Consider the following 26171-nt stretch of genomic DNA (forward strand, 5'->3'; position numbering starts at 1 on the left):
CTCCCCTTCTTCTTACCCCACTGGTAACCACTAGTTTATTCTCTATACCTGAGTCTGTTTTTTTGTTTTATTCACTAGTTTGTTGTATTTTTTAGATTACACATATAAGTGATATCATGGCAGTATCCGTCTTTCTCTGACTTATTTCACCAAGCATAATGCCCTCCAAGTCCATCCATGTTGCTGCAAATGGCAAAATTTCATTTTTATGGCTGAGTTGTATTCCATTGTATACATACCACATCTTCTTTATCCATTCATCTGTTGATGGACACTTAGCTTGCTTCCATACCTTGGCAACTATAAATAATGCTGCTATGAACACTGGGGTGCATGTATCTTTTCAAATTAGTGTTTTTGTTTTTCTTCAGATATATACCCAGGAGTGGAATTGCTGGGTCACATGGTAGCTCTATTTGAGGGTTTTTTTTTGAGAAACCTCCATACTGTTTTCCGCCCATTAGGCCCTTTTATTTTTTTTTAATTTTTATTTATTTTTATTTTTTTTTTATTTATTTTTTTTTTGTGGTATGCAGGCCTCCCTCTGCTGCGGCCTCTCCCGTTGCGGAGCACAGGCTCCGGACGCGCAGGCCCAGCGGCCATGGCTCACGGGCCCAGCCGCTCCGCGGCATGTGGGATCCTCCCAGACCGCGGCGCGAACCCGGTTCCCCTGCATCGGCAGGCGGACGCGCAACCACTGCGCCACCAGGGAAGCCCCATTAGGTCCTTTTAAAAAATGTGTGGACAGTGTGGTAAGTGCCCTATAGATGTCTGTACCTGGTGCTCCAGACATCCAGGTAGTTCTGACTTTTCTAGGAAGTCAGGGAGCAGGTAAACCACATGAGGGTGGCCAGACACTACTTGAAAGTTCTCGTTTCCCCTTGAGGAAGTCACTTAACTTTTCTGTGCCTCTGCTTTCTCATCCAGAAATGGGGATAACACTTCAACTGGCCAGCTCACAGCGATGTCGTGAGGACCTAATAAAATAGCTAACGCCAAGTGCTCAGAAAACGGTAAACTGCTAAATGCACATTAGAGTTCATTTAATTTCATCCAGGACTGGAAGCTAGAGAGCTAATAAACATACCACGTGTGGTCTATAGATTATAAAATTACTTAGTGTGTTCTGTTATTCCAAGGCATGTCATTTATTTATGGGGGGCATTTACAAAGCACCTGCCAGGCGCTATGCGTTCACATGTGCTGTGGACATGGGGGTGAACCATTCCCAGCCTGGCCTTCAAGGAACTGACGGTCTAGTGGGCAGAAAGAGCAGGAGAGCCAGCAATGAGAATGGAGGCAACCAGTGCTGACAGAGGAGTCCACATCCAACTCCGCTGAGGAACTGGGTTCAGGCACCACCCCTCAGAAGGGTCAGCCAGACAAAGAGGAAGTGAAGGGTGCTCCTGGCGGAGGGAATGGCATAAGCAAATGTCAGGGGCCTCTGCACTACTCTGAGCTTATTATGGGCCAGGCAGAGTGCTAAGCTCTTCACGTACATTATCGCAGCTCATCCTCCCAGTAACTCTATGAGGAAGGAACTATCATCATCCCTCCATTTTTAAAAAAAAGAAACAAGTAAAATTAATTTTTATTTTATTTACTCTATCTAAAACATCATTTCAACATGTAATCAGTATAAGCAATTATTAATGAGGTATTATACATTCTTTATCTTGTACCAAGCACTGCATGTCAGTGTGTATATTATACCTACAGCACCACTTGATTTGGATTAGCCACATTTGAAGTGCTCAAGGCCACATGTGGCTAGTGGCTACCATACTGGACAGAAGAGCAGTAGAGTATGAATGCCCATCTAACCATTTATCAGTGTTGCGGTCTGCACTGAGCTTTTCAGAGTATCAGTTACTGATCCATTAAGTCATCCCTCCATTTTTAAAAAACAGGTAAGGGGAACAAAGCACAGAAAGGTTAAAGTAGCCTGCCTGAGGTCACATAACAGCACATGGTCAAGCCGGGATCTGGCCTAGTGTCCACCCGACTCCAGCGGTCCTCTCTGAACCACATCCTGTCTAGCCTCCCTCCAAGGTGGGACCAAGGTTTCGAGCCTGGGAGCCTGGCCTGATCCAAACAGAGAAGTCAGGAAAGGGAACTGGGCTGGGGAAGGCAGGGAGAGAAGGCTGCCTGCACTTAGACAGGGTAACTTTGAGGAGACAGCGAGACACTCAAGTAGAAGTGCCCCGGAGACCCTGAAGGAACATGAGAGTGAAGCCCAGGGAGAGGCCCCGGAAGAGGGCGATTTTGGAGCCATCAGAACAAAAGTGATGGCTGAAGGCAAGGAGATGGAAGAGGTCAGTGGAGGAGATGACAGCAGAGTCAAGGGCCGAAGTCACGCACAAAGGAATGTCACAGTTACAGGCTGAAAAGCAGGAAAAAAAAAAAAAAAAAAGGGTTCCCAGAAGCTTGCAGTTGTTGTTGGAGGGATAGGAGATGAACCGGAGAGGAACAAGAGAGGTGTCACTGAAACCAGAGAAGACAGAGTTCCAAGAAGTGGGATGGTAATGCGTCAGAGGAAAAAAAAGAAAAAAGAAAAAAGAAAAAAAAGAAATTGAAGCAGAGGAAGTGGCATTACCTTAGGTAAAAAAAGAGTCACAGGATCTCTCTGAGGGAGAAAATTTCAGGAGGGGAGTGAGGGCAGATGCCAGATCGCAGGGGAAGGGATGAGTCTGTGGGCAGGAAGCGGGCAGTTAAGTAGGGAGGGAGGTCAGCACGGAAAGGAGTGTGTCAGATGGTCACCAGAGAGGCCAAAAGATTGGGGGGCAAAAAGGGTTACACCGGGGAGTCTAATGTCCTACCAGTGGAGCCCATGAGGTGAGACGGCAGGGGATGAAGATGTGCCCAGGCTATTAGTATGTGTCCGGGAAGGATCTGTTCATTGACTGAGGGAGAGGTTCTCATCTCTGAGAAAAGAAAACGTTCCGAGTGCTGGCTGGAGGACTAAACATTCCATGTTCCAGGGTACGTGGAAAGCGGTGCCGAGGTCAGACATGTCTGTGTGTGGAGGAGGGGTGTGGGAGCTGGGGAAACACTGCCGGCAGCGAGCTCAGGTTTATGACTTTCACAGACTGCTCAGTGGAGGGGCTTTGCCCGGGTTTCAAACAAACTTCTGAAATGAACACTCATTGTGGGACCGCAGAACAATTTCTAGACATTCTGTGCAAGACTCAGTTTCATGAGTGCTTCAGAAAACCCCATCACCATAAGTTGCTTTGTTTTTAAAGACATAGGGATCTTCCTTAATTAAAATGATTTCACACTGCTCTGATTTTTTTTTAATTTTCATACAATTTTTAAAGGTTACGCTCTATTTACAGTTATTACAAAATATTGGCTATATTCCCCGTGTCGTGTGATATACCCTTGTAGCCCATCTTACACCCAATAGGTTGTACTTCCCACCCCCTCACCGGAAACCACTAGTGTGTTCTCTACATCTGTGAGTCTACTTCTTTTTTGTTTTATTCACTGGTTTGTTGTATCTCTGGCATCACCACCATAAGCTTTAAAAGGTGTCAAGACCAGACTGGTTTTACGGGATGAGTTCTCAGGCTCCCACGAAATTCCAACAGGAGGCCAAGGATTTGGCGGGAAGCTTGGGAGGGTGGGGGGCATGTTGAGTTACAAGAGCCCCCCCTTAACATGGCTGTGCCCCGCTCTATCAAATACCCTTAGTGGATCTGCACCAAAAGCGGAGGATGGAAGCGCTGGGCTTATTTTAAAGCGGAGGAAGTGGCCTGAGCCTGCCAGCATGATAGAGAGGCCCCGACATTCACACAGCACCTTCCAGGGTGCAAAGCACCCTCCCCGCTCTTCCCATCACAAATGATCCCTACAACGCCTCTTTGAGGCAGGGGCAAGGATTACATGCCTATTTCCCATACGAGGAAACCGGCTCAGTGAGGTGAAGTCACTTACCCAGGGACAAACAGCTACTATAAGAGGGAAGAACCAGGACCAAACTCTGGGTCCCCTAACTTGTGTTGAGTTGCCTTTTCAAACTCCCCAAAGCAGGAAGGCGCCCACCGGAGCTCCTTTTCAGAGCCGCCCTGTTCTCAGCAATCTGGGCTGGGGCCAAGGAATGAAGTGGGCTGGAGTGCGGCAGCTCCAGGAGGGGCAGCAAAGGGCACCTTGAGCTCAGCCACGGCCTGTCCTGGTCCTGCGGCCAAGTCCTGGATAAAGTGGAGAGGGTGTGAGAACCCCATGTCCTCCCCACCAGGCTCTCCACGAATCACAAGGACAGCAGCGGGATGAGGGAACACAGAACTCATGGAGCAGCTGCTCAGAAAAATGGTGGCTTTTGCTATCCACCAGATCAGGGGTCCTCAACCCCAGAGATCACGAGTACCGGCAAATCCATGTGTTTGCATGCATGTGGCTTTTTCTAGAGAATGAATCTACTGCCTTGCTTAGATTCTCCAAATGAGCCCATGACCAAAACAAGGTTACAAGCCACGATATCACACCATTAGCTGCTTGAGGGCAGCACAGTTCCCCGAAACAGCCCCAGAGCCTGGCTTGGTGCCTTACACAAAGTAGGCACTCAATAAAATGCCAACGGAGGCACCTACTGACAACAGTAACTCATTTCTATCAAGCACTTGAGTGCCAGTGCTCAGTGCTAAGCTGTTGACAAGCAGAACCCAGGAGGCACTACTGCTTTCCCTATTTGGCAGATTAAAAACTGATCTGTAGTTTATACCATCAGTAACCTGCCTTAGGTCGCACCATCAGTAGGTGGGAGAACCAGGATTATGGCTACAGAAAGCCGGAAGGAAACGGCCAAACATTCCCATTCCTGGGTTCCCTCCCCACCCCAACCTTGTCCCAATCCTGCACACTTTATCAGGGAGTGAGCCCTGATATCTGATTATATTTGCACCTCCCGGACCGGGGCACGAACCCGCGTCCCCTGCATCGGCAGGCGGACCCTCAACCACTGCGCCACCAGGGAAGCCCCATTGTTGGCTCTTGATGAAACTTGCTATTCTAGTGCAGTCAGTACAGAGGGAAGTATCAGCATCACCGGGGAGCTGGTTAGAAATTCAACTTCTGGGACTTCCCTGGTGGTCCAGTGGTTAAGAATCTGCCTTCCAATGCAGGGGACGTGGTTTCGATCCCTGGTCGGGGAACTAAGATCCCACATGCCATGGGGCAACTAAGCCCGTGCGCCACTACTGAGCCTGCACACCACAAATAGAGACCCCTGGAGCCCATGCGCCGCAACGAAGATCCTTCATGCCGCCACTAAGACCCAACGCAGCCAAATAAATAAATAAATATTTAAAAAAAGAAAAAAGAAATGCAACTTCTCACCTCTACCCATGACATCCGAATCTCTGGAGGTGTGGCCCGGGAATCTGGGCTTTGGCCAGCTCTCCAGGAGGGTCTGATGCCAGCTCAAGTTCAAGAAGCTGTGCTCCCCAACCCTCTGCCAGGCACTGCTGGTCTGGAGGCTCTCCCCTTGGTCCATCATCCCAGGTCATCTATTGGCATTCGGGTTTGCCACCCGAAAAGGAGAACTGATCCACATTTCCCAACCCCAGACTTGTCACACCCCAGAAGAGAGATAGAAGCAATAGGAAGGTGGCTTCTTCAATGACGCTGGCCAGGCAGGAGCACTCCATCCAAAGCGTAGCTCCTTGTCCTTTTTATTCAGAATAGCCAGTTCTTACCGATCAAGGCACTTGTCACTGTCCCACTGGACACGTTTACTAGTTTGCACCACTAGTGTGCCCCCACCAGCCTTCAAGTTCCAGGGAACCATGCCTGTTTTTATCATCCTTGCAGCCAGCAATAAGCAGAGTTCCCAACACATCAGAGAAGCTTGCAAGACTTCACTGATTGAACACATCAGGTGGTGGCCAGAAGATGGCTTTAGCAGGAACAGGTGTTAGTATGTAAATAAGTATTTCTACCTACCTGAAAGGCTACTGAGTCGTTTCTGCTGTTCTGTGATAAAAAAAACAAAAAATACACAGTGTAAGTGAGATTTACACAGACATGGTAGGACCAAGAAGTCCTGGCATAACTCGTTAGGACCCCCAAACCTGTGTCCTCACTGTCCTCTGGGCTTAGATGCTAAAATGCTGTGTAGTCCAGCTGAGTACAGGGATATTGATGTGGCTTCATCATCTGGGTGTGGTGTCTCCTGTCCCTCTCCCCCTAGATTTGTGCCAGGATTCGGGGAACAAGCACTGTTTTCTGGTTGTTTACATCTTAAAGTGATCTGATCACTGAAGGAGGCCCTCAACCCCCCTGGTCTCAAGGGAGGGAGCAGGACCTTATACACCCCAGTCTTGGTACCTTTTGAGGGAATGTAATCATAACCATGGCAGCTACCATCTGAGAGCTTGCTAAATGCCAGATATTGTTTTAAGAGCTTTCACATGTGTGAGCGCTTTTAATCTTCACAGTAACTCCAGCAGGTAGGTCAGCACTGGCTGAGAGACCTCAGATAAGGGGCACAAACTACCCAAGAGGACACCGAAAATCAGAGCTGCATCTAGAACCTGGGTTCCGCAGGTTTCTTTCCAACTCTAATCACCAGGTCCCACTGGTTCCTTAACAGCGGGAGGTCCATTGGTTTGCCACCCTCCTGTGCAGTCTTGCGGTGGGGAGGCCAGCATCTCCTTTGGAGAGTTCTGTGCGTATGTGCTTTGGGATAAGCACAAAAATGACCTTTACCTTCTACAGCTGCTAAATATAAAGCAGCCACATGTATAAAAATAGAACACTTGCCAGCCCATGGGTGCTGTCATCATCCCCCTTGGCGGCGTCCCCACTCTCCCTCCAGAACCAGCGTGGCGAGAAGTAAACAGAACAGTAGGGGAGCTCGCAGCCGTGGAAGCCCCCCCGTCTACGTTGGGCACGTGGGCAAGGTTCACACTAGCTGGACCACAGAAGCCCAGCAGAGCCCTAGGCTCAGCTCTGCCAGCAACTTGCCAGATGGCACTGACCAACCACGTAACGTCTCAGCCTCAGTTTCCTTGTCTGTTAAAGTGCTCACTGGATCTATGGTACCCAAACGCTAGTCTCCAAGCTGGAGGCAAGGCCTTCCCTAGCAATCAAAAGCAATCAAATTTATTCAACTGAAAAGATTATGTGGTATCACACTTCTGAGGTGTGGAATAGCCTTTCCTTCACAGAAAGAGATGCATGCAGTGTAGATCACAGTGGTTGTTTTTCAGGAGTGTTATTTAGCAAAAGTTAGAAATTAGCGACCCCAGGCTAGTCCCCAGACCGTTTCATGTGACCATGAGATCTAGAAGTCTGGGACCGTGGAACTCCTGTCCTTCATGTGGTCCATGGACATGCCCTGCAAGCTTGCTGAAAAATGCAGAGCTTCTCTCCCATGCCTCCCCACCAAAGACCTCCTGATTGTGACTCCCAGCATGCTATGCACACTGAAGACCAAGAACCACCCATGCACTCTCTCAGTCCTGAGAGTTTTCCAGTTTAAATCCTCCTGTCCAGACTGATCATAAGCCATCTGCCCTCAAACACATGTGGGACGGAAAGCTCCAGAGGGGCAAGGGCTATGTTTACACAACCGTGAGAGCCCGGCCAGAGGCGCAGTGCCCCTCTGTTTGTTTGCAGTAGGGGGGCCTGGCATGGGGAGACAGGGTTATTGTCACACTATGCCCTGGGGCAGCCTAGGCAGGAACAAAGGGAACCTTTTTTACGATGACTAAAGTAGAATTCTAGAAGTGGAGCAGAGTTATCACTCCCTCAGGAGACTTTGCAATAGTTAAATTGTTTTCATGGGTACTTTCTGTGAGGCAAAGCGGGGCTGCCAAGCTGGGTAAATTCCAAAGCGAAGCCAAAAATGCCTGACCTAAAGTGAGTTGATGATTAGTGATCGAAAAGCCGTTTGCACTAGGCGTTTCCATTCTCCTCAACTCTTCCCACCTCCTTAAGGAGCATAGGGGAAGCTACCTTTTAATCCCAAACAACAAACGTACTTGAACCCTTTTCTGAAGGATGTGTGACTCAGGCTGCACGATTCTGATGTTTAAGCCCAAAGGCAGGACTTGGACAAAAGAGAAAGGCAAGAACCAAAGGCATCTGAGTAAATAAAGAAGACTCCATTTGTTCAGGGAAGAAGCAAAAAGGAACTACAGGCACTTCTGTGACCCAAAACGTCTCACTAGGTGCCATCAGAAGTAACTGGCATTACACTTGGCATTTCCCAAAAACCAAGTGGCCTTGGGAATAAACTGCCTTTCCTTCTGGAAACTAACTTGCTTCTATTTGAGTGGGTTTTCTAAAAAGATGAGTCATAAGGAAGTTTATAGAGAACCAAAATTTCACTTTGTCCTGCATTATGGACACTTTCTGGGCAGAGAAAGTTACTGCCAGTAAGGGGGATGGCACCGCTGAAAGGAAAACGGGCTCTTACGTAGCTTAGTGTAGGGGGTGGGACCTTTCTATCTTTTGAAGAACACAGATTCATGGGTGAAAATTAATATGGGAACCACAGAGAATGAAAAAAATAAAACTACTAAAATAACTAAGATTTGAGTGGGATATCTGTGAGAGAAAATGTTTCATTCATCTGCTTTTCAAGTTTGGGGCAGGAAATAGAAAACTCCATTTAATATGGAAAACAATTAAAAATAGACTCCAGTCCCATTCTCATCCAAGTCAATACAGAGAGGGAGGGGAGGGGAGGAAAAGTATGAAGTAGGCGAGAAGGGAGTCAAGAAAAGGAAGATTTGGTACCGAGCTTTGAGCTCTAAATAAAATAATTAAACCTCCATCGTTTTTTGAAATTCAGACTCAAGAGCCCTTTCTACACTAGGAAACTGCTTGAAGACTTCACATTTCACACCACAAAGGACTTCTGTGAAGGGGAAGTTTATTCCTCTATGGAATTTCAAAAAGGAAAACTTGGGACTTAGAATCATCTCCTGGGATTTTAAAGCAGAAGGGTCAACATATATCATTACTACCTCAACGCGCTCCGTTTCCCCTATGACACCCCTTCAGAGAAAGGCAAGAACCAACCAGCAGCAGTCAGACAAACTCTAGAAAACAAACATGAAAACCCTCAGCAGAGCTGTCGGGGGCCACATAGGGTAAGGGGCAAGAAGCCACACCAACGCCAAGTCCCCAGAGGGTGCCACTGAGGGAAAGCCCAGTGCAGTGACTTCTGGAGAGAATGAAGGCCATGAGTCACTAAGGAAAAGTTCAAAAGCCTCTGTTTGAGAGATACAAAAACATGTTTTCTATTCTAGAAAATTTCCCATCCAGGTTTTCCTTTTTTTTTAATTTTGGTTCTCAAAAGTTTACTTTCTAGAAAATTCATGTCACAGAACTACAGGATTTAGGACAGTAATTAAAAGAGGTATTACTGCACCTGGATTTTCCTAGCAGAGCCCTGACTAGAATTCTCATGACGGTAATTAAGGGGCAGATGTTTTCCTTTCTGTCTTTTCTTTCTTTTTGGAGCTCCCATCTGAAGAAAACTGAATACCCAGGCTGTGGGACACACGTCACCTACTTACTTATTCAGACCCCTGACCTCATGCCCAGACAGGGGCCTCTGTCTGCTGCTGTGATCTACTTTGTGGGTCGTGGGAGTGAGTAAACTGGGGCAGGTGGCCTCGGGGAAAGATGGGATTTGTAGAAAATGCTGTGGAATGGCAGAATTCTTGCCCCAGATGTCACAGTGCAGCTATGGCTGACTCCAGCCAGCTGGGGGCAGGGTGCTCCTTGCAGATCCCTTACCTCGATTGTGTTGCAAGAGCACAATAGTAGGATTGACAATTGTCGTGGAGGGGTAGGCAGATGATGGCTTGCTAACTGGTGCAAAGGTCTGGGAATCAGTTCCAACGTGCGATGAAGAAACTTCATTTAGTAGAGGACTTGAGTCCTGAAAAGAAAACAAACGTTGTCACTCACTGCAACTACGTGAAACCAAGAGGTAACGCTTTTTAAAAAGAAGAGATTTAAAGCTTTACAAGGACCTTAATTATAAAAAGAAATGTAACCAGTGAGACATATTAATTCCAGTTAGAAGTTTAATCTGGAATGTTTATTCTCTTTGTTGGGATTAGTAAGGGGAGAGAAAGAAGGTAAATGTTACTCGAAGTCTCAGCAACGTCATTCATTATTTTCATCTGGTCATAACTGTGGCTCAATCCGGTTACTGAAAAAGCAAATTCGAAGAAGTATAACATGCAAAACTCATGCAATCCCCAATGCAATCTGAGAACAAAAGGTGGTTTAATTGGGGGAAAATCAGGAAAGTTTAGTACTTGTTTAGAGCAACACAAGACATTGTGAGGACGAGAAGCCATTGATGTAAGAACAGGGAAGAGTTAAGTACTGGAACTCTTGGAAAGCTACTCTTACCTACACCACTGAACGACCCTACTAGCACTTACTTCTGAGATTTGGACGTTATCTTGTCGTACTGTGACATTTTCTCACTCTAATATTGACTGACAAAGATCTCTGAAGTAAAGACTTATGAAAATCCTGACTTTGAAATCCTGAGGTGTCTGCCAGAAATACCAATAAAATTATTACTACTAACATTATAATCTGCATGATGGGAATAACAGCAGTGTTTTTAAACACATGAAAATAGGACCTCAAAATGTAGTAAAGATATGTAGACAGCTTCCTCTATCATGCCTATAAATTTTGCAAAGTTTCTATTTTGAAGTTTACAGACCCCCAAGCCAGAATGTCATTCCCAAAAGGTCTGAAGAACAAGACTGATAGTTACTTTCTGGATAAAAGTATAGCTCAAAGCAGTCAGTGTGCTCCACCAGAGACCAACTGCTCTGTAAGTACCTGCAGGACAAGGGCTATGCCTCCCTTCCTCCTCTTCCCCCTGCACCTAGCACAATGCCTTGCAGACCATGGGTGCTCAGTAAATGCCACATGGCTGACAGGAGTCGTCTACCAGCAAAGGTGTCTCTGAACAACCTCTGTAGCAAGAGAACACGTGCCCACCAAAAGAGAGGATGTGAGTGTCAGGACCCGGGACAGCTCCTGACACACAGTAGGAGCTTCCTTTAAAAACACTGGCTTGGTCAGCTCACCTCTTCTGAAAGTGCCCTAATGTCACAGCTGTTAGTTATGAGTGGCAGTTCAGTTTAGTAAATAAAACCTTTCCCTAAGACTCCAGAGGCACAATATGATCTTGTTCAAAAAGTGCCTCATCTCAATTTTTTCTTTTGTATAGTGGAAAAACAATTACACTTTTCCTAATTTACTTCCCAAGTGATGTAATAAAGATAACTCTGCCATAATGCACCCAAGAAACACAAAAAAAAATCAGGCATACAGCTCCTTAAAGTATAAATGCCTGGATGGATCGTGTGAACATTAAGCATCTCACAAATTTTACTCTGGCGTAAATCTTATTTCTGGAACATCACAAAAATAGCTATTGGCTAAAAGAACCTGGATCAATTAACATGAATTTTCTTCCCTCTTACTCTCCAATCACTGCAGATGGAGCAGATATCAACTTGTGGCTTGGCCACCATCCACAGGGGCTCCTGTTCCTCTTGACAATTCTCACTCATTGCAGGAATCCAACCAGTTTCCTTTTTCACCTCTTACTCTGTTTGTACCCAGGGCCAAACCAGAAGTTATTGGGCCAAAGGAAGTCCTCCGGGGAAGTCAGTACCAGGCTGACCAAACAGGTTTGAGAAATTGAGGACACTGTCCCAACTAATCTGTCCTGGCACACATGAGACAAACTCAATATGAAAATCTAGATCTATGCAAATGACAAAGTGTAGGGTACACAAGAAAGCTACTCATGATATACTAGCGCACTAAAAATAAGACTTGCTTTACATGCTTCTCCAGAGAAACATTCTGTGCCTGTACTCTCCAAAACAAGAGTGGCTTCTAAATGCACCTATAAATTGAGCTGGGGTGAGGAGAATGCATCAGCGAACAATCTAGCACTTTCCTCCAACAGGGCTGAGTGGAAAAGCTCAAAGCTAGGATATCCAAAGCTCCTGGGCCACATTTGGCCAGGTCCTCACCTAACCGTGATGTGCTGTATCTAGAGATTAGAGAAGAGGACCCTGCCCGGGATGTAGCCTTTCCCAGCTTTGGCGTGCCTGATCTCTCACTGTAATTTCTCTTAGAAGTCAAAAAACAAGTTTCCTTCCTGCTTTCCGTGTGACTGGCTTCAGTTTAACGAGCCACTAGAGCCAGTTTTGTAGGCATACCTCTTTCCGCAGAGGGATGTCAAGGAACGTTTAATTCCAGCAGCCAACTGCACGACCCACTAGGTTGCTACATTTTAAAATGTGGTCCACAGATCCTCAGCGTCAGAATCCCCCAGGATGCCTGTTACCAAATCTCAGTCCTCAGCCCCTCCCCAGACCCACTCAATCAGAAACTCAAGGAGTATAACCTCAGAGGATCCCAGTACGCCACACTTGAGCACCAAAGCACCACTCAGATAAATCCTGTTCACAGCTGTGCCCACAGAATCTAGCAGGAAAACTAGAACGTGGCAGGAACTCAATGATGAACTGCTACTTAGTCAGCCACTTATTTTTGGGGAGCTCTGGTCCATTTGCTAGGGCAACCCCTCAGCCCCAAAGCTAACAGTTACTGGGCACTCTCTGCGTGCCGAGCCCCGTATCAGAAACTTCCGCGTACTCAGTTCCACTGCACCCACAGCCCCGACAGATCCGTGCGTCCCCATTTTACGACTCACGCTGAGGTTCTTGCAGTCTCTCAGCTCCCAGGGCTCCTGAGGGCAGAACAGACTGAGCCCTTTGACTTGGCCTTTCCCCTAAAGCACTTGGGCTTTCCCATTACGATGGGGACTCGTCCCTCGCAGGAGAGGACCTGAAGTGTCGGGACACTCTAACTTCCCATGACCACTGGGGCAGGTACTGTTTTGCCTCAAAAGCCCCTGGCAGCCACCCTGCAGGGGCCCCAGCTATCTTCTGCCTTTTGAGGAAACAGCGCTAATGCTTGTACCAGGCTTGTATATCCATTTGCTCAATTAAACTTTTTTTTAAACCCACTCTCTGCCATTGCTGTATATAAAAGAGAGTTTGCTTACTTGCAAAATCAGCACGAGGGAGTCTTTCCCTCCCCTAGAACCTCCCTGCTCCCTGTTAAACAGCACCATGCCTACTGTTGGCTTTTCCACGCAATTCCTCAGCTTTCCTCCGCTCTCCGCACTACATCTGCCTGGCCTACGAAGAGCACAGCTAACCAAAGGAAAGGCCACAGAGGTGGTCTGCTCTGCAGGAAGATGTACATTCCAAACAGGACAGAGAGGAAGAGGGTCTAGAGAGGTTGCTGAACAGCCACAAGGGGCCCACGGAACACACAGGGGAGGCATGCTCTAGTGAAAGCAAACACGGTCCCGGTCATCACACAAGCACAGGGCAGCCAACATCTCTCTCAGAACTTAGTACTTGAGTGAGAAAGGGTTTTTTGGTTTTTCTTTCTTTTCTTCTTCTTTTTTTTTTTTTTCTCTTTACTGCCGGGAGCAGACATTCAGGAAGGCTGTGAGGAAGGGGATCTAGCAAGCTTACGGTACTCGAAACAGCTCCCGTGAGGCCAGGCTCCGAGATTCTGCGGAGGCCCTCGGGGACCGGAGGGACCAGCGGAGGCGGTGGTGAGAAGGATGGCGGTGTCTGGCTAACGGGGGGGAGGGAGCCAGGAGTGCTGGCTGGCTGGCTGTGGTGAGACCGCCTCTGCAGATGAGGGGGAATGAAATCGTCTAGAGTCGGCAAGGTCAGAGGTGAGCCGGCAGGGACGGCCGCCGGGACCGGGGGGCCGTGGGGCCCCAGAGATGCTGGAGGTCTGTCAGTGCCTTCGTACCCTCTGTCAGTGTTAACCAGGTAGAGAGGGACAGCTATTACCTCAGGCGGGGCTGGGCTGGAGGAAGTGGCATCCTGTAGGAAATAAGGGGGTCATTACGTAAAGGGGTACGGCAGGGAAGAAGGAATTCCATATTTAAACAGCTGAGAGCGGACATGCAGTGATGTACGCTGAGAAATATTTAATCAGTGCCCTTTCCTCAGAGTACACGAGACAGTCAGTGCTAGCCAGTTGGCCTCTTGATACTCTGTGACACAGAGGGAACCCCATCCAAGTTTACTTTCCACCCATCTATTTTTGAGTCCTTTTAACACTTGAGAAAAAGAGAACAACAGAACAGGCAGGCAGGCTGTGTTTAACCCCAAAACTGCTTGCAGAGCCCGAAAGCTTGGGAGTAAATACCGTCTCTTTGGCACCTTGTTACAAAACACACGTAACATACAATAGCTCACCACATTATTAGTCTACGGGTTCCACGCTCCAGCATACTTACGTATTTACAGAAAAGAGAGGCGGGGAGACACAGGGAGGACTGTGCTGAGATGTTGAGACAGAAGGGTTTGAGCCTCAAGCTGCAGCACCATTCACGAGGAAAAGGAGGTAGGGCGGCCCAGAAAACAAACAAGCTGCTCGCATGAGTTTTCGAAAGAGACGGTGCGGGAGACACACAAACATTCCTAATTCCTTGCCTTGGCTGGATAACGGGGCTGCAAAAGGTAAGGTTCTTTTCTCTTCCGGTTTTCGGGATCAGAGGTAACCTGGGGGCCTAGCACAGGTGGTCTCACTGCGTCTCCTGACGAAGGCCGAGTCCCTGGGGAAGGACTCTCGCCACGGCTAAAGGCATCCTTACGGATGTCAGAGAATAGCTTGGGAGGGTGAGGAGGAAGAGCAGAGGGTGGCTTCCCCGTGCCGGCTGTGCAGGAGGCAATGCTGGGGGCCGGTGCTCGAGTGCCCGCAGCTTCCAAGGGAGTGCCTTTGTCTGGGTCACGTGCAACACCAGAGAGGTTTTCCGATGCCACGGGGCGAATGTTATGGGATAAACAAGGTACATATAAGCTGCTGACCTTTTTATTCCCAACTGCCTCATGACGTGGGTTAGAGCTCACATTCTCTCTATAAACTGTCCTGGCAACTGCACAGCACTGCTGGGGGTGGGACCAAGCACTGCGGAGCGTGGAACCCGGAAGTGAGGGCCCAGGACACAGCACACCTTTGGGTGCTGATCTGGCTGCCAGGGGGACGGAGACGGGCCGGGGTCGTGAGGGGCTCTGCTGGCTGGGGGTGCCGGGCGGGACGTACGGCTTTGGTGAGCTCAGGTAAAGGGAGTCCTTGAAGGAACTGCGGGTGCCGGGGGGCTGCCATGCAAAGCAGTCCTCTTGAGGGAGAGGGCATGGGGGAGAGAGGACCTTTGGTAGTATTTTTAAGACACAATAAAAAGAAAGAAAGAGGAGGGGAAATGGAAAGAAGGATGACCATTAGAAATAGTAGCACAACATGACCTGAAGAAACAACAATTCTGGACACGTTTTTAAGCAAATCCTCAGCTTAGACCCCTCGTGGCCCGTACATTTTTCCTTGCGGTAAAGCCAAGGACTGAATCCTACTCACCTGGAGAGGCAGGCCTGACTCTCCTTTACATCACAGGGAGGCTGAGCTCAGCCCAGGTGCTAAGTCAGGTTGACACGAGTCCTGGGTTGACTTGTACCCTCTGAGACCTCCTGACCCAAGAAGGGGGCCCAAGGGTTAAACGCCAGCAGAAGAAGCCCCAGCGGCCCCAGTTTTCTCCAATCCTCAAAGATTTTCCTCTTTGTACCTTCAGCTTTAAAAGTTTAAGTTCCCTGCAACTCTTGAGTGTCTTCCATTCTTTTCCCTCAGGAAATGGACAACTGGAAGAATCATCCTTAGTTGTTCACAGGAGGCAGCCGTCTCAATTGAGTCACTAAGATTTAGCACTCAGTTCCATAAGCATAACAAATTAAAACTCACCAAGAAGAGAATGCTAAGGACTTAGAATCCACACGTGCTCTTGTCTCAGAGGAAACAATTTGATGGAACGAATTATTAGAAGGAAGACAGGCATGAGATTAAAAGCATGCAGTCTCCCATTTTTGACGTACCCAGAACAAAGAGACCAGGCAATGAAGCATCTGACTGGATTGGACTGTGCGTGTTTACCAAATTCCAGACCGTTCCTCATTCCCATCCAGCCCACCAGGCACAGACAATCCTAAAAGGGGGTGATCAGCCTCAGGCCCATGATTTAAGCCCAAAGCTCTTGTTCCAGGCTCAGAGCTAGAAAACTGTAGCTCCCATCTCATTCCCTCTCCCTCAACACAGCCCCTAGCTCCTCCCTGGGTCTCAGCGAGGCAGAGGGTCAGGAAATGGGGTAAATCTCCAGATGATCCTCATTTCAAGCACAGCCACCTGTCAACCTGTGGCTCAACTTGGAATCCAGGAAGATAAGGAAAGTTTATTTTCCTAATGTTATGAACTGGATGTGTGACCCCTCAAATTCATAAGTTGAACCCCTAACCCCAAGCGGTGGCATTTGGAGATGGGGCCTGTGGGTGGTAATTAGGGTTAGATGAGGTCATGAGGGTGGGACCCCATGATGGGATAGGGGTCCTTATAAGAAGAGGAAGAGAGACCAGAGCCCTCTCTTTCCACCAGGTGAGGACACAGTGAGAAGGCAGCTGTCTACATGACAGGAAGAGAGCCCTAACCAGGAACCTAACAGGCTGGCACCTTGATCTTGGACTTCCCAGCCTCCAGAGCTGTGAGAAATAAATGTCTGCTGATTAAATCATCTGTCTTTGATATTTTCTTATAGCAGCCTAAGTTAAGACACCTAGATTTCCTTCACTGGCCCCTATCTTTAAAGACAGCCCAGTATGAGAAGAAAATGAGAACCTTCCGCTAAATTGCACAGGTAAGGTATATTAGAGTTTGGTTGATAAATGGCAAATGGATTGTGACCCCAAACTGGGAGGGTGCAAGGGTGTGGGCCTATTTGTATTTTATTTTTATTTTTTGTGGCGTGCAGGCAGCAAGGGGAAGGGACGCTAGGGAGGGTAAATAAGTGAGAATAAAGTATGAGTCTGGACTAGAATATCAACCCAGAGACAGTCAACAACCCATCCCTCAGCAAACTAGGTTAACTTGATGCCTATCCTTTCCACAGGGTGCCCAGGACTCTGCCAGTGGAATGTGGCCATGTGTACCAGCCAAAAATACAAAATGTATTTTCAGTCATTAGTAGGAGCAAAACCATCCAGATGTACTCTCTTGGTTTCAGTGAACTTAGGCTGAGGTTGGGGTGTACTCACAGACTCAAATGATGCTCTCTAGAAACAAAACGCTTGACCAAGCATGCACCAAAGGGACCGCGGGTAAGTTGATGATGGTTGCCAGGGAGGTAAGTAAAAGGCAATTTTGAGTTAGGCTCAAATTTACTTTTACTTCGAGCTCAAGTGTCCCACATGTGATTTCTTCTTGCCCAGAGACAGAAATCGGTTTCAGTGACTTTTTAACTTAATTTGGCTGTGGCCATATAAGGTGCCAGGGCTGCATTATATCAGGCCTGAGCCTTCCCAGGGCTCTGACCCTGTAAAGAGGACGCTTCCCCAGTGCTGACAACGCACTCAGAGCCAAGGCCTTCCTGTCCTGGGCCTCCTTTTAGCTCTAGAGAAGGAGGGGGATAGGCACAGTCACTTTACATGTAAGGAACTACTTTCTGTTTTATTGTAAACATTGTGGGAACCATCTAGGCAGTTGGCATGCCTCCCCAGCTGGCTACTAATGAAATTCCATTTATCTTTTTAGAAGATGGGGTGGTGACAAAAATGGGAATGCTTGAAGAATCTGACGTGTTCCTAGTCTGTACAGTTCCAGAAACTATCAATCCCTGCCTCCACCGGGGATCCCCAAGATGATGCTGTCAGAGAGGGGAAAGCCCTGATTCCGCGTCGCTGCGGGTGAGGAGAGCAGGGCAGCAGGAGGAAAGGCAGATGTGGGAGCATCAGGAGATGGGATTCCCCTCTGGCCCGGGCGTCCTCGGACTCCAACTCAATCCTTAGGAGGAGATGCTAGGTCTGCAGGTGTCTGAGAGCTGTCTTCACCCGAAACCAAGCCAGAGCAGTCAGCAGGCCAGCCCGCCTTGGCTTTGTCTAAGCCAGCGAATACTTACAGCTCTGGCAATGGCTATAGAGACAAAGTCATTTTTGCTTTCAGAAAATGAATCTATGACCTAAAGCCTCTTGAAAGTTGGATGGCCAGTTTTACACTGAATATACAGAATAACACCTCTACCTCAGCAATATGCCAGGTATCCTTTCAGACACCCAGATAAAAAGAAAATTCTCGGATAGTGACAGATGAGAAAATGCATACACTATTCGTAGGCCATATTACAGGATGATTTTCCTTGTTATGAGGCTCACCCTTACAAACTCCTTGAGGGCAATGTTTACACAGTGATCCAAACACAACAAATGCTCAGTAAAGTTGCTGTAAGTACATGTATTTAAAGGGGATTTTTTATTTACTTCACACGCCGTTAAAATTCTCTCTGTAGAAGAGCTATTTAAGAAGCCAAAAGGAATTAGTGAGCTACCCTTTGGGCTAAGACCCTGATAGTGGAAGAGGATGTGCTTCTACACTTGCCTTGAATTAATCAGAACTATTTCCTACCCTGGATACAGAGCCAACTGTATCCAACCTGGAGAACGCCAAGAAGGAAGTGTGCCTGCCACCAGCAGCAGACTTAGATGCTAGGAAAGGTCTTAGAAACAGGGAAACTATGGCCAGTCATTTACCAGACAACAGATCTCCCACATCCCGCGTCTAATGAGGACTTCAGGAGGCCAGCCCCATTCACAGCTCCTGGCCCTGACCAGCGGCCCTGCATGCACGTGGCAGTAGCTACAGGAGACAGGCCATGGTAGGGGCGGGGAGGCTGAGTAGTGCTGCCTTGGCACACGATTCAGCAACCTTCTCTACGCCTGGGAGACAAGGGTCTGCAAAGGGTAAGGAAGGCATCATCTCGGACTTGGTTTCATTCCAGGGACGAGTGCAATTTTATGTCCTCACCAGCAGAACCCAGAGGATTATCGGAGAAGTGGGGTGGGAGCAAGGAAGGCATGCGGATGCCCTGGGCTCCTTGCGAGTTGTGGGAGCATGTGCACAGAAGGCAGGCGGGCGCAGGGAGGTGGACTGCGTAGGGAACACATTTCTGCCGCATGTTTTTGAGCAGCGCAGCTCTTTTTAAAAGAAAGGATTGCTCTGTTCCATGGATATTACTCCGCTATATAAAAACACTCTTCACAGATTGCCTGAATTAAAACAGGGTCTGTTACTTTCGTCAAGATGGCAAAGTAGGGAAGTCCCTGGCGGTCCAGTGGTTAGGACTCCTCGCTCTCTCTGCTGAGGGCCCGAGTTTGATCCCTAGTTGGGGAACTAAAATCCCATAAGCTGCACAGTGCAGCCAAAAAACAAAAACAAAAAAGGGCAAAGTAGCAACAGGAAGGGGAAGAAAGAAAGATGAGGAAAACAACTTAGGGGGAAAACTTAAGAAAAATTATTCCTACTGCAAGTTGTACAACGTGGGGTACACTTTCTTTTGTAGGGTAGCGCTAGGCAGTGTAAAGCCCGCTGTACTGCCGTTCTGACTTCCGCCTGCTTCTAGGCTGCTGGATTCCGCGCTGGCCACAGCTCCCTGATCTTAATCTGTAAGGACGGAGCTGCTGAAACTCTTACAGCCTCAACACGAGCCAATTAATGAAATAAACACAAGAGTGCAGTCGCCTTCTGAATATTATGCTCTAAAGAGTTTTTATAAAACAGGCTCAGACCTTTTTCCCACCTGGCATTCCCTCTTTCAGAACATTTCCACACACGTTTCAAACCTATGGAATATTGGGCTTATGCTTCTGATACCCTGGTACAGACCAGCCTCATCCCATACATCTGCTTCCCTTGACCCCAACTTCTCCCTCACTCTGGTCCTGCCGGGGCTTTTTCAGAGTTGGCCAAAAGTGGGACTCAGAAGCCAGTCCATCAGCCAGCTGGGCGAGCAGGAAGTCACAAGTGCAAGCTAAACGACTCAAGAACAGTCCCCACCCCGCCCTTGGGCGCCCGCCTACCTGAGGCTTGTCGGAAGGAAGGTTGGGATGTACACTTCGGTAGCCCTTGGCAACGAGTGGAGAGGGCTGGGCGTTTCCATTGGCATCAGACTTGGAAGGAAGCCTCCACTCATCTGAGAGAGGAAAAAAAGAAGAAACCCCTCACTCACAGGAACACTCCCTGGTTCCCCTCTTAATTGAAGGGTTCCCCTCTAATTGAAGGGTTCCTGGTGGAAGGCAGGGACAGAAAGGATGCAAGAGAAACCATACCTGCTGAGGAATTCTCTGACTCCAGAACTACGTGTGGTGCAGAAAGGATGAAAACAAGAAGGGGGGAAAACAGAAATGGTTACGTTTGCAGGAAACAAGCACGTACTGCACAGAAAGACGAAACTCCAGCACCCCGTTGCCTGACACAAAATGCCCTCAGTCACGATGGTCTAATTACCATAGGAACCCACTCTAAACCATGATGTGCTCACAGGCGCTGACCTTTGAAAACACAAGGCTCACATTCACAGTAATGAAGAAACAATTGTTCTTGACATTCTTATTTTACAGACAAAAAGGCCACAGAACTCTCCTGTCCAGTCCTGACTCACTAACTAGCATTCCCCTTTTATAAGCCTGACGTGGGCCCAGAATGACCTCTCCTCATCAGCAGCCTGGGCTAATTAACAGACCCGGAGAGGGAGACATCGATAAGCACTTTTTCTATGGCTGTTGGTGCTGTGCAAAGGGGAGAACATGATTTAAGCCCCAAGGTATCTGCTGTGATAAGGGCTTTTTTTCCTCGCTGCCTGCCTTTCCTCTTTCCATTAAACGAGCTACATAAACATTTCAAAATCTAATCACACTGAGTTTTCATCATACTACAAGGCACCCTTGTCCCCCTTCAGCCAGCTACCACCCTGCCCTCCATCCATTGCCTGGAGCAGCTCAGAGACCCTAAACCTCTCCTAACCTGACCAGCACCGCGAGGCAGCACGGCGCAGTGGTCACAAGCTTGGCTGGGAAGGCAGCTGGACCTCAATTCAAATCCTGGCTCCTCCACCTATGGGCTCTGTGGCCCTGGGCAAGTTATAAGCCTCAGTTTTCCCATATGAAAAATGGGGGTAACGATATGCCTGCTTCATACGTGTTGTTTTAAGAATTAAAAGATATAATGCATGAGAGATGCTTAGAACAGTGCCTGGCAGAGCTCAGCAATGTTTGTTATTTACCACCATCTTCCGCATCATCTCTTGTCTCTATTCTCTATCTTCCATGTAGCCCAGGGGTTAGCAAACCTTTTCTGTAAAGGGCCAGTTAGCAAATACTTTAGGCTTTGACCGCCATATGGGCTCAGTCACAACTATTCAACTCTGCTGCTGTAGCACAAAAGCAGCCGCAAACAATATCAAGTGAACGAGGGTGGCTGTGTTCCAATAAACCTTTATTTGTGGAAACTGAAATTTGAATTTCATGTAATTTTCACATAGCACATTCTCTGATTTTTCTTTCAACCCTTAAAATATAAAAACCCAGATGCAAGAAAAAAGCGTCCTCATGCTTTCTGTCCAATTGTGGCAGCCCAGATTGAAGAGGGAAATTTCTTTTGCAACTCAGAAGTAACCTTGTGAACAGTAAACCAAAGCCTGCTTTATTCCAGAGAATTTGAGTTTACAAGAAAAGTATAGGAAAATTATTCCCCTACACCCTTGCCTTCTGATTGATTCCACTTTTAAAAGCATAAGAGCCTAATTAAAGGCAAGCCAAAAAAATTATACACACACACACACACACACACACACACCCCATCCCTTGCTCACGGGCTGTACAAAAACAAGCATAGGCCAGATTAGGCCCAAGCGCCACAGTTTGCCAACCCCTCATGGAGCCAATCCCTTAATTTCCTCCTCCTCTCTGGTTGCCTCCTTATCTCACCCTATATAAAGAGGGGAATAAAGCACTGCAGCTCTCATAGCCCAAGGTTCCATTTCAATGTGCGTTCCTCAGGGATCAGAGATGGGTTTTCCGATCGAACATCTTTCTAACTGCCAGACGCTGTTGGCCACTTTTGCATATATTTAGCATTTAATTCAGTGTACGCAAGTCTGTGAGGTAGGTAATCACTCTGCTTCATGGATGAAGAAACAGAGAGGCCAATTGACTGGCCCAAAGTCACAGCCTGGAAGTGATAAAGCAGTCGGCCCAGGTCTCCAGAATCAAGTGCAGCACTCTGTCCACCACCCACGGCCACCAACCCTGCCATCTGCCACAAAGCAGAGCCTACATTCCAGGGAGGTGGCGGAAGCCAAAGGGTGTCAGAGCAAAAGGCCAGGCAGGGGAAACGGTTTCAAGTGATTTGCATCCACGTACAGCAGTCTATCTGCATCGGAGTCACCAGGAGTGCTTGTTAAAACACAGATCGCAGGGCCCCATCCCCAGAGTTTTTGACTCGGAGGAGAAGTGAGGCTTGAGAATTTGCATTTCTAACATGTCTCCAAGTTATAGTAAGGCTGCTGGTCCATAACCCAAAGCTCACTTTGAGAATCACTGACATAATAATGTACACTCAAAAACAAACATCCTTACTCTGGGAAACCATATCCATTTTTGCAAATTTCATCCTCCTCTAAAACGAGGTTTTTATAACCTGTTTCAGTTGTACACTCTTTTAGCAGGTTGCCTGTCACATTTCTGCCACCCCCTTAGGGACAATTCTTAGATGTCTGTCTTCTTGTCCCAACCACATGGCTGGGAAATTTACAGGACTTTTTACTCACATTACTGCGATGTAGCAGCTCGTGCAATCAAGGACAAGCTGTTAATCACCCTAAATTTCACTGTTTCCATCTATAAAATATAATCCTTACCCCACGTACACCTCACAGGGTTACTGAGGTCAGGTACATGACACGTCTTAAAACTGACCGTTTTTAAAAAATTTTTATTTGAGTAGAGTTGATTCACAATGTTGTGTTAGTTTCTGCTATAGAGCAAAGTGAACCAGTTATACATATACTTATTTCCACTCTTTTTCAGGTTCTTTTCCCATAGAGGTCATTACAGAGTATTGAGAAGACTTCCTTGTGCTATACAGCAGGAAAAGTGACCATTTTAACACTCACTAGTGCATCCATCCAGATCCTGGCCCCGAGATTTCCTTGCACCCGCAGGCCTTCAGATACCAGGTGACACACTGTGCCAATGTTTCTCCTTCCTCCCCTGTACCTATCACTTTTACGATCTCATCTTCCTTCCTAGGTTATTTCTAGTCCAGCTTCGTCAAGTCATTCTATCAAATTTATTTGATTTACACACATGCACTAAATGTCAATAGGTTCTTTTAAAAAAATTTTTTTATACAGCAGGTTCTAATTAGTTATCTATTTTATACATATTAGTGTATACATGTCAATCCCAATCTCCCAGTTCATCCGACCCCTCACCCCCACCCCCGCTTCCCCCACCTTGGTGTCCATACGCTTGTTCTCTACGTCAACAGGTTCTGATGAGGGGCTATCAATAAAGGATGTGAACTTTGCACATGGATGTGGAGGCATGTTATTTTGTCTGCTCTTTGGCTGGGTTGGTTCTATTCAGGTGATGTTGGCACACAGATGTGTCGTGGAGAGCTGAGGTGAGTCCGTTCCTCCAAAACCCTTAGGTATCATAAAGGGACTGTCATTGTGGCGTCAGACAGCCTAGTTTGAATCCTGTTTTTCTCACTGCATATCCTGCAGCAAGGGACATAGCCTCATCTGTGAAATGAGAAATTTTCTCTCTCGTCATGAGGACTAAGTGGAAGTATTTGGCATAAATTATGTGCTTAGTAAGATCGGGATCCAAAGCATAAGGGGAAAAAAATTTCCCAGACACAGCAATTAGAGCAGTTGACTTCTGCCATTTGATAAATAGCCTTAAGAACATAATATCCTCGGGAATCAACCCACTTTTTCTTCTCATTCCAAGTCTTTAAAACTGTTCCCCTTACCCTGTCCCCAAAAAGGCAGTTCCCAGGACTCCTCAGAACATTCCTTTCTTATTTAAAAGAACTGCCTTTCTGACGTTTCATCCTCCTCCATCTGTTACCTAGTCTTCTGAACCTTGAAGGTTGGTAGCAGCCCAGGGCCATTTGTGTCTGAGGCAGGTGAAATTTTATGTACATCATCATCAATTATTAACTCTTGGTGAGGGAGACTGTCAAAATGCTTCTCTCAGTAAATGTTAGCTCAGAGCTCCCGAGATGGAGGAGGGCCTTGGAAAGCTGGGTCCCTCAGGAGGTTTTGCAGCCCTGAGGAGACCAAGCCTTTCCATGAGAAGTTTAATTTATTTTGCCTTATCTTTTCCTCCATCTATTCTTTATATACCATCTTTTCTGGCCTGTGGCCACAGCTACTTATTTTCCTTTATCTCACTCTGTGCTAATTTCATTTTGGTCTGTTGTAAGGTTGTTCTGCTGATTACTTCTTGGGATCTCAGGACACTTTTCATTGACTTAGATCTGTGTTTCCTGGGAGAGAATCCAAGAGTTAGAGGAAAGGTGTTAAAAGTGGGTCTAAGAGCGCTCCATACCTTGTTTAATTTCTATTCATGCCGTGTGGTAAAGAATTTACTCTTCCCCAAAAGGAGGTCTGCCCTTTGCCCTCTGGCTTCCAGGAGTTAATCTCTAAGCCCTTGGAATGTCATCCTGATAGGACTGTCTTTGTGCTAAACCAATAACATGACTTAGGTTGGGGGCCTTTGAGCTCAACCTCCTAACGGACTGGAGAGTGAGATGAACCACTTGGGCAGTGGATAACGCCTATGTAATAGAGCCCCAATGAAAACCATGGACACCGCAGCTTGCATGACCTTCATGGTTGGCACTGCTCTGAGCATGTTCTCACGCGCAGGGCTGGGAGCTAACATGTCCTGACTCCACAGGAGAGGGACCACACCAACTCCATGCTTCCTTCTTCCCCGGACTCCACCCTATGCACTCCTTCTTTTAGCCGATTTTAATCTGTATCCTCTCCCTGTAATAAACCAGAGCTGTGGGTGTAACAGCTTTCAATGGGTTATTTGAGGCCTGCTACCAAATTATCAAACCTGAGAGTGGTTGTGGGAAGCCCCTGACCTTGCAGTTGGTGTCACAGTGAGAGTCTTCTCTTGTGGGGACTTTTGCCTCCAACTACTTCTCATTTGGCCCCCTTTTCTCACACACGAGCTCACGAAAAAGACTCTTAGTTAATGGCGGGTAGGGAACGTCTAACTATTTTAAGGTCAACTTTCTTATCTTTTTGCTACTGTCATTTCTGGAGAGCAAATGTGAGGAAATGAGTTGACTGCAGGTCCAGGAATCTTTACATCCATAGCTAACTTTGCAGTCAAGAATCAGGCAGGAAGGATGGGAGCCGACTGGCACAGAATAAGGTGTAAGTGTCGAACTGAACTTTGGCTTTTGAGTCAGAACACAGGGATTGAGGGTCTCCAGGCCATACCAGACAGGAAGCTTCGTACAGCGCCCACCACCAGTTCAGGCTCCCTGTCTCCCCTTGAGTAAGACCACCGTGACCTGGGGACACAGGTGGAGTCACACCTGAACCAACAGGGCCATTACCCAAACCTGGCCAAGCTATTATACCAGGAAGCAGGAATAAGAGGCCTCTCTTGGAGGCCGGGAATCAGCATTAAGATTACTGTAGTTCTTTCCAGATGGTTCAGATCCCAAAACCTAGGTCTACATTCAGAGATTAGGAGGGTGGTCAGGGATCCAGAGTCAAGCTACCACTGAGGGCAGGAGCCTGGAGGTTGGGTTTAAACTGGGCAACTCCGAGGGCTCCGTCTCAGAGAGCACCTCCACCCTCCCCATGTTCACTTGGATGCCAATGGCTCCCAAATCCACACCCTGGATTCCAAATTTCCAAATGCCTATTAGAAAATTCCTCCTAGAATTCCTTCTGTTGCCAAGAAACTCAACACGTCAAGAAATGGAATCCAACATTCCTTCCAACTCCCCTCATAAATCCAGCATCTCCATGAGTGCCACATCTATTCTCCTAGTCAAGCAGGGAAGGCGCCTCCTGCTCAGCATGGAGCCCTACCTCTCCGCACTCCTTAAACACTGTGCCAAGCCCTGCCATTCCACTCTCCAAATACACTTCTCGCTTGGCCCCCGCTCTTCTTTCCCACCACCACCACGCTGGGCCTAGACCCTCACAGCCTCTACGAGAAACT

At 47.5% G+C, this 26171-nt stretch overlaps 1 protein-coding gene across 45 annotated transcripts in view; it reads right to left on the reverse strand.

Annotated features, from left to right (window-relative positions):
- SORBS1 (sorbin and SH3 domain containing 1) overlaps positions 1-26171 on the reverse strand; it is a 221161-nt gene that overhangs the window by 81310 nt on the left and 113680 nt on the right. For 19 of the 45 annotated variants that reach the window (XR_008616329.1, XM_055081458.1, XM_055081454.1 and 16 more), the window contains 6 exons: positions 20238-20264; positions 19989-20101; positions 14538-15254; positions 13560-13922; positions 9754-9898; positions 5944-5973 (listed from right to left, as the gene is read on the reverse strand). Coding sequence is in view for 44 of the 45 variants with exons in the window: in XM_055081458.1 (XP_054937433.1) it covers positions 5944-5973; positions 9754-9898; positions 13560-13922; positions 14538-15254; positions 19989-20101; positions 20238-20264 (1395 nt within the window). In the remaining variant the exon portion in view is untranslated. The remainder of the gene's footprint in view (positions 1-5943; positions 5974-9753; positions 9899-13559; positions 13923-14537; positions 15255-19988; positions 20102-20237; positions 20265-26171) is intronic. The other 26 variants (XM_055081486.1, XM_055081483.1, XM_055081484.1 and 23 more) reach the window with 6 other exon arrangements.

The sequence above is a fragment of the Physeter macrocephalus genome, chromosome 20 (genome assembly GCF_002837175.3).
Source record: "Physeter macrocephalus isolate SW-GA chromosome 20, ASM283717v5, whole genome shotgun sequence".
NCBI lineage: Eukaryota > Metazoa > Chordata > Mammalia > Artiodactyla > Physeteridae > Physeter > Physeter macrocephalus.